This window comes from Pithys albifrons, chromosome 1, assembly GCF_047495875.1.
Source record: "Pithys albifrons albifrons isolate INPA30051 chromosome 1, PitAlb_v1, whole genome shotgun sequence".
In the NCBI taxonomy this organism is placed as follows: Eukaryota; Metazoa; Chordata; class Aves; order Passeriformes; family Thamnophilidae; genus Pithys; species Pithys albifrons.
The window spans coordinates 5,943,437-5,952,318 of NC_092458.1; the positions used below are offsets into that span (position 1 = coordinate 5,943,437).

General features: G+C 50.8%; 1 protein-coding gene across 1 annotated transcript in view; it reads right to left on the reverse strand.

Annotated features, from left to right (window-relative positions):
* Positions 1-6,857, reverse strand: part of PTCHD1 (patched domain containing 1) — a 39,928-nt gene extending 33,071 nt beyond the window's left edge. The window contains exon 1 of the mRNA XM_071551028.1: positions 5,950-6,857. Coding sequence (XP_071407129.1) covers positions 5,950-6,378 — 429 coding nt within the window. The 5' untranslated portion in view covers positions 6,379-6,857. The remainder of the gene's footprint in view (positions 1-5,949) is intronic.
* Positions 6,858-8,882: the final 2,025 nt, after the last annotated feature.

The following is an 8,882-nucleotide window of genomic DNA, read 5'->3' on the forward strand; positions in this document are numbered from 1 at the left end:
CCTACTGTTTTTTTGGCTGACTGTTGCTGGAGAACAGGATGCCTGGGCAGCAGAAACCACTCCGCATAGCCTGGTGTGTGGCTCCGAGATCGACCTTTCATGACAGGGAAAAAAGGAATAAAACTTCACTCCTTTGTCTGATCTTGCATCAGTTCCACCACTACTGACTTTCTCCATATGTCTCAGATCTCTCCATAAACACCCTTCCATCTTTATACTGCTTCTCAGGGGGCTGGAGACATGGTGCAGGCTCTGGCCAAGGGCTCCTCCAGCAGAAGCCTGAGGAATAGTCCCTTCTGCCTGCAGGGAAACCTCAAAATCTGCAAGTTCACAGCCCGTTGCATTAATTAACAACTTGACTCCTCCTTCTCTCTTGCAACAGGAGAGCACGGGTTTTCCTGCTGCAAACCCCAACTTAAAGCTTTGTCACATCTCTTGGGAAGCCCAGATGTGGTCAGTGGGGAGCCCTGGCAGCTATTCTCGAGCCTTGTGGCACTGCCTGGGGTGCTGGTGGCCTAGTCTTGGTGGCGGTGATGTGGCCTCTCACACTTGCCCTGCCTGCTCGCTGTGCTCTGCCAGAGGGGTGATGCCCCCATCACATACACACATCCAGCCATGTAGTGAAAAAACCTGTCCCCCGTGTGTTCTGTTTGCTAGAGGGGAGATGAGGTTTGACCTTCCAAAGGCAGAAAAGGCCAGGCAACATGGAGTGCTGGGGCAATCCCAGCACGGGCTGCCCATCCGGCAGAAGTGCAGGGTTGTAGGGAGCATCACACCACAGAGGGAAGCAGGAAAGAGAGCAGAGGGACCCTGTCCCAGCTGGTGCCAGACAGGGGAGCAGCGCAGGGGGCTGTCAGGAACCAGTGGGATGTGGCTGTCCCTCCAGGCACAGGCAGCTTCAGGACTTCTGCTCCACTCCCTGACCAGCACCTGCTGGAGAGATGAAACCCTCTCACCTGCAGAAATCACGCCGAGGAGCTGCTGCTGCTGACACCGGGAGCTCAGGGGGGGTTTCTGCACACACTTCCATACTGTCCTTGCAACAGGCTATTTATCTTGCCTCCTCCTTGGCTGTGCCCAGATCTTACCTGCGTATCTTAATTCTCATCTGTTTTCGCATAAGATACATTTTAGCCCTGCAGCATTGTGCTGCTATGACAACAGGCTTGCACTTCTGCTGCTTTCACACCCTTGTTTTCCTTCTATTAGGACTCTTCCCCTCATCTTACAGCCTTGCTTTCAAGACATGACTTCATCCTTTATTTTTTTCCAGTGAAATGCACTGCAATTTGTTCTATGGACTGTTCCCCTGAAAGTGTTTTTAGTGCCCGAACCACTGAGAGAAGGTGGAGACCTATTACATCCATTGCTAGATCCACAGCTGTCTGTCTCCAGGAATTCAGAAGTAGTCAAAGTTTCAAAATAAAGGATACTATGTATTAATAAGGATCAAAATAGACTCAGCTTTTGGCTCGGCTGAACAACCACAATCCACTTCCACTGAATTTTGAAAACAATGGTTTAAGCCTGCCATGTTCTTATAGCAAAGCAATTGGAAACACCACAGACAAGTAAACATAAACATGTTATTTGTAAAGATGGTTGTTTCCTCCATGAGTGTCCTCACATATACAAAGTAAGTGAGGAAATCTGTGAAGACCGCAGACAGAGTGTGCTGGCACACACATTAACAGGAGTGGAATAATTAAGGAGCAGAGAGGAAATAAAACCTCAACAAGTATGAGGTCTGCAAGATTTTGAAGTTTTAAACTGTTTTGCTCTGCCGCAACCAGAAGGTATAAAGTTCTTAAATAAATGTGTCCTTAGATGGAAATACCTAATTTTACTTTGTTTGCATGCTTGAATAGATATTTAGTCTGTTGCTTGGGTCAATTAAAGGCCAGTTCACATGAGAGGAGTGATGTATAAGCACTTCTAAAAACTTGTAGTTAGTAGAGGTTTCTTTAAGGAAAAATATCCCTTATCTACAAATTTTCATAGAGGCAAACTGCAAATACAATTGCCTTCAGTAAGGCATGTTACATTTCAATCCCTTTTCATCTTTATGTCTTGACAACTTAAGTGGAGTTTCTGCCAAAAAAAACATTAGCACTGTGTTATTGTTATAAACACTAATGTAAGTGGAAGAGAAGATATGTTTCTGCAAAAAAAAAAGGAAACCTTTCATTTAAAAAAAAAAGTCTTTTGTAGTATAATGCAGTTAACTCACTGTAAGCAGAGAGGAATAAACAGGCTCAAAAGGATCGCTCTCAAATTCTGGCTAAATTAGAAGATGTTTTCTGAGGTTCAAAAATCTGTCTAGGTCTGTATTTCCAGTAAGTCTGTATGACTTCAACCTAACAAGTTTCTAGCTGCAAGTGGAAATATCACCATGAAATGGTAGGGGGCTGTTCTAACACTAGGTTTAGGTGGGATTCTAGTCGTAGTCAAATTCCACAGACTTTACCTAATCATTTGAAGATCTGCACGATGGTCCACACCGAATATCCCAATTATTTTTGCTTCTCCAAACACTAACTGGAAATACAGGAGTAAAAGCACACCTTTTCAGTTAGGTGTTATGTCCTTACCTCTTTCTCTTTTGAAAAAGTGAAATCTTGAGGAAGAAAGGTCCTGCACACTGACAGCACAGGATACCAGTTCCCTGTGCTCAGCTATAGTGCACATACAGCAGCGAGTTAATTTTCATTATTTTCCTCCCACAGTATCTCAGTCTTAGGATGCATCTCTTCCATATCTACTGAGGCTTCTTATTGGATCACCTATTCAAGATCAGAGACTGAAGATGTTTATAGATTTCTCCCTCTCTTCTGCAAATGACTGTGCCAACTGGAAATGCAACATTGGGATGGGATGCCTAGAATGGTTTTAGCATTTATGGGGAGTTACAAGAACTATAGATAGAGATTTACACAAAAATAAGAAATAAAATGGTCTTGGCCTCATCTCCAAATCAAAAGTATTACATAAGGCAGCCATATGCCTCCCTGCTAATGAGCAGGAGAGACCTTGTGTGCAGCAGCTTGTACTTTCAGCAAGACCCGCCGCTGTCACACGAGCAGCCAGCATTGCCCTGGCAGATGTGTGCTATCAGTGAGGAGTCCTGTGGCAGCTCCTGCTCTGGGAGTGCTGCTGGAGATCTAGGCCGGAGAGAGTTGCAGGCTGAGCCCTTCCCACAATGTCTTTCCAGCCCGCCAACAAGGTATCATGCAGTAATGGTAACGGCGAGTTTCTCAGGCTGATCATATGCCCATGAGGAACAGCACTAAGCTAACCAGAGTGTTTCAGAGATGTCACCACACAAGTTATTTCATTGACTAATTAATTGATTAGGATGTTAGAATGATTAACTTTTGACAGTACCAGCTATGTTTCAATTTCAGCTACTGAGACCTCAAAACTTTGTATCCTTTCTGTACTAAGGGGACAATAATCAGGGGAAATCTTCCTTTGCCACCTGACTAGCACAGCCAGAGCTGCTCAGGGGTCATTTTCTTGCCTCCCTGGCAGATGAGGTGGAGTATGGCAGGTAAGGAAACAGAAAAGAGGTGCTGCAAGAGCAGCCAGCATCTGCTTGGGGCAACCATCCTCCTGTATCTCCCATCCTCCTGCTTGTGGGTGGAGATGCAGCAACAGCCGTGCGGGAGGAGCCAGCATCCAGCCTGACAGTTACTCTAAAGCAAAACCTCTCCCTTGGGGAGGCTGTCCTCCAGAAAAGGAAAGATAAGCAAATGCTGCCTTACAGGTTCTCTGCCCTGACTGTGCCTACATGACAGCATTTTCAGAAATGTCAGTGGGCTTACCTATGGCTACACCCAGGACACTTATTTACAAGCAAAGTACTTTGAGTTGGTTGGCTCTGGACTGGGGCTGGTGCTGCCTTTGCTCCCTTATCCCCTTCATGCAATCGCACATATATAGGAAAACCTTGATGGCCACCTTCTCCTTTCTCCTCCCCTTGGTGGGCTCTGTTAACACAAAATGATTTAGCCCTGCATCACCACAGATGTAACAGTATTGGGAGCTCAGAGCCCTCCCTCCTGTTTTGCTGTTCTTTGACCCACAGGGCTATCCACAAGGTTGGATGGACGGCTGCCTGAGCCTGTCTCTGCTCACAAACAGAAGGATAATCAGGACAAAATATGTTCTGTTCTACACAAAGCACATTGGAACGAACTAGATAAGTAAAGAGTTGGAAATAATGCATCAAATATGCCTCACAATGTCTAAACAGTCAAATGGCAATGGTGTTAATTATCTCAATAGATGAAAAATAATAATTTTGTTGGCCAAATCTGTCTATTAAAAATGAGGTAGTATTAAACACTGACAGAACTTTCTAAGTTATACCCCTCCCGCTGATGTGATAAATCTTATGCAGAAGTTTGCTTGCGGAAAGATTCTGAGTACCATTTATTTGTGTGTCACTATGCTATTGATAAAACTACAGATCTCTAGAGAAGGCAGTACAGAGAAAAAAATCCATTATCATTATTATCCTATGACTGAGTAAATGTGCATATACTGGATGTGAATGCAATTCATGGCAGAAGAAAATGAAGGAATGAAAATTGTCTCTCTGGAGTTTTCTCATTCGCCAGTAACATTCCTGTTACTGTACTTAGTGAGTCGACACTCATTAAATCTGTTTGCTTATTACTGTTGGGTAATATGTCAAAAGGAAAACATAAAATACTGAGTGCCTCTGTACCACAGTTCTGTATGTGCCTACAATCAAAATAAAATACAAATAAATCCACTGTAACATTATTTCCTTGTTTAGTAAAGAGGGAGGTCTCACCGAAGTCTCTTACAATAGGTGTTTGCATCTGTTTTCTCATTTTAGAAAAGACACTCCCTGAAGTGATTAAAAAGAATTAACACTGGCTTTTATATGAGCTGACAGTTTGACATTCAGGGAAGAAAAAAAAAAAGCAACGCTGAGTCTCTTGGGTTTCCACAAGGCTACAGTAAAAACGTGCAGGATAGAGCTAGCCACACCTCTGGTTATTTCAAAATGTTCCTTTCCTTTTTCCTGTGTGAACTTGACCCTCTTAGCACACAGTTTTTGATTCTATCCTGCCTCGTTTGCCTTCCAAGATTGTTCAAAACTACTGGGGTATAAACTAGAGTACCAGCTTCAACAAATGCAGATTTCCGACATGTTATGACATATCGTAGGGTGAGATGTCCTGTTAAATTGAGTCTCGCACGCTCCGTGCTGCTCAAGTGACAGGGAAAGATGCTGCCCGCTCTAACTTGAATCGGCAGCACAGGCTGCACCACGCCTGCAATCTACAGCTGGGCTGGATTTTCTCTTCATCTATAAAACCCGCATTTTCTGGGATGGTGGGGTGTGAGTGGAGGAGAAAAAATATTACCCGCTAAAAATAATCTGCTGAGTTATGTCATCTGCCTTCATGAGCAGTGAGATGAAGGTTTTGTGCTACCACTCTCTATGGAGAAGTGCAGTCCAGACACAGCAGCAGCCCCCAAAACCATTCTCGGCAGCCTGGAAGATTGGTACCTAACTGTTTTTGAAGTTTGAGTCTATCAAAGCCCGAGACGCCTTAACTCGGGAGCACGACTGCCACGCGAGTGCAGAGACACAGAAAAATTATTTAAGCAAGCCGACTGTCCTTCTCGCTCAGCCAAAGCAAGTAAAAGCAGATTAGGGAAAAAAGAAAGACGATGGAAAAAAAAGAAAACGTGGGGGGAAAGACAGCGGATCCCGCGGCGCTGGCGGGGAGCGCGGTGCCGGCTTCCCGCGCCCGGCTGGCGTCCCAACTGTTGCAGGGAGGTGACCGGGGAGCTGCGGTGGCAGCGGTGGCAGAGCCCGGCGTGCTCGGGTGGGTCTCTGCGGGCGGGCAGGTGCGGGGAGCGGGCGGGATGCGGGGCAGAGATGGCCCGGGGACCCGCCGCGGTTACCTTGAGGATGAGATCGGTGTGGTGCTGGTCCAGCATGTTGGCCTTGCGGAAGGAGGTGATGATCACCCGGCCGTACCTCCCCGGCGTCTGCAGGTCGGAGTAGAGCCGGTGCTTGGAGCGGTTCACCGGGAAGAGGCTGTCCACCAGGTTCCTCTCGATCTTGGCCAGGCTGTGCGTGGGGGCCAGGAGGTGCTCCACGTTCTCCTCCACCTGGTAGCGGCTGAAGCTGGCGCCCAGCAGGATGGAGATAAGCACGGGCGCCGAGGCGAAGAACACTGGGTGGCTGGCGACGAAGTGGCCGAGCCGGGAGAAGGACGTCCCCAGCCCCCTGTGCAAGACCTGCCGCAACATCCTAGTGCGGAGGGCGCGCAGGAGGGCGAGCGCCGCGCCGGGGCCCCCGCAGCTTCCCCACGGCCCCCGCAAGACCATGGGGCAGCCCCGCCGGGCGCCGCCTCCCCGCCGGCCGCGGCTGCGGGGGGCCGGGGGCCGCCGCCGCGCGTGTGCGTGTGTGTGCGGTGTGTGTGTGCGCCCGCCCGCCCGTGTGCGTGCGCGGGGCGGCTCGGGCGCCCGTCCTCCCGCAACGCCGCCGTGCCCGAGAGGAGTTTCCCAGCCCCTCGATGCCGGACTTCCCAACCCACCACCCCTCGCCGCGGAGCGCCGACGGGGGTGGGGGGGCAGCCCCACCGCCCCTCGCCGCGGGAAGGGGCAAGCGCCGCTCCCCGCCCCCGCCGCGGAGTTTGCGCGGGAGCGGGGCTGCCCGCAGACTGCTGACTAATCCCCCGGCCGCGGCAGGCGAGGCGAAGCGGGGCGGGCGCGGAAAGCCCTCCGGGGCGCCCCCGCCGCCGCCGCCCTCCGCCCAGGGGCGCGGGGCCACGCCGGGCGGCGCCTCGCACGGGGCGGCGGGCGCAGCGCGGCGCCTCCCGCCGGGGCCGCCCCGCCGGCCGCGCTCGGGACGCCGCGGCGCGCCCCGCCCCGCCCGGCCCCGCCCGCCGCCAGCCACCGCCCCCGGCGCGATGGGGGAGCGTAGGATTCCCGCGGAACCGCCGCCCCCCGTGCAGGGGCAATTGGGTGTGTTTCCCGGGGGGCTCCGGCGCGAGGACCCGCCGCCAGGAACGTCTGGGCACTTCCCCCGGTGGCGGGGCCGGGCTGCGTCCCGGGGCGCCCGACGGCGCGCCCCGCGGTGCCGTCACACACACAGGTACCGCGGCGGCGGGGCCAGCGCGGCGCGGCACAGCCCGCCAGCCCCGCGCGGCCCGAATGGGCATGTGCGAGCGCCGCACATGCCCATTAGAGGAGCCGGTGCCGCCGGCGGGGCTGTCCCTGCCCGTGTCGCGGTCCGCGGCCGCCCGGCATCGTTCCCGGAGTCGCCCCGGGCTGCCCCAGCAGTGCCCCGCGCGGGGAGCGCCGGCAGCTGCCGGCACCGCGCCGCACCGAGGCAGCGCTGCCGCTCCCCTGGCAGCACCGGCAGCACCGGCGGCGTGCGGTGAGCGCGCTGCCCACCTGTGTGTAGGTACAGCCCGTCCCCGCCGGATGCGTTCCAGCGGCACGGCCTCATTTTCAAATACAAATTGCATTGAAATATCAGAAACGAGCCTAAATGCCCTGTCTGTTGGCATGTTGGGACGCGCTGATTTCCAGTGCTGTCAGCTGGAGCAACTGCTGCTTCCCAAACCAAAGGTGTTGGTATCGGGACTCCCGTTACTACCCAGGCCCGTGGTTTTACAAATCGGAGAAAAGGAAGTTTCTGTTTGACAGCTGTTACACGTGTTGCCGCATGAAACAGCAGCGGCTCCCTGTTTTGCCTGTTGATGGACTGACAGTCATCGTCCCCTTTACACTTCAGTAGTGTCTGACCTGAGCTAATGTTTTGTCACGGACTCTTCATGCACAAAACCTCCTTGACATCATTCCTGTCTCCTCACAGCTAGGTCACACAGCTTGAATGCTGAACTCTTTCCATGTTTCACTTCTAATGTGCTGAAAAGTGAATAGCTTAATTGAGCAGGGCCAAGTTATGGCAGGTGAAGTCCCGGCATCCCCTTGGTTCTTCTGAGTTTTGTGCCAAAGACCAGAAATCACTTCTGAGAGTGATCTGCCTATGGGGTCAGTGCAGAAGCATGTAGAGTGCCCAGTCCAGGAACGCTGGGGTTTGTAGTATGATCATGCCCCAGTTCAGTTCTTTTCCCACAGAGGTGGGTTCCTACTGCTTGTAACAGTTCTATGTAAGTTCAAGAAAGAAAACTGAAATTAAACATAATTTAAAGAAAACCTCAAAGATGGAAATAGAAGCAGAAGCACACACATAGGAGAGGATTTAGCCCATGTTTGGGTGAAGTTCGGTATTAAGTCAGGCCTCAAAGCCCACTTCTCTGTTTCTCAGTCCAGCATTCTCCCCTTGCTGCCCATTTCTGTACACAGAGCTGAGCACAGGTTTACTCACATCACTGTATGAGAGGGAACATCAGGTTGTGCCTAGAACTTTATGTCATTAGCAACAAGTAAAGAACTTTTGTCGTTGCTGCTGACAATATCATATATGCTGACCCTTTTTGGTCTCTATTAAACATATCATTATTAAAAATGAAGAGAGATTAATTAATTATTTCAGTAACAATCCAGTGGCTGACTTGCAGTTCTCCAGAAAAACTATTCTGAGGACCTGACATCCAGGCCAGTTCTCAGCACATTAACTTTGGGTTAGCCCTAGGTGACCCCAGGAAGACTCATAGAATCATTTAGGTTAGAAAAGACATTTAAGATCATTGTATCCAACCATTAAAATACATATCCATTTTTGTGGGGGCATAGAGATAAAAACTGGCATATCAGCAGTTCTGCTGGATGTTCCTCTATCTTCCCAGAGCAGTGTCAGTTTTATTGCCTGTTGTAACCAGCATCAGGCTGCACTGTTGGCTGTGGAGGAAATTATGTCT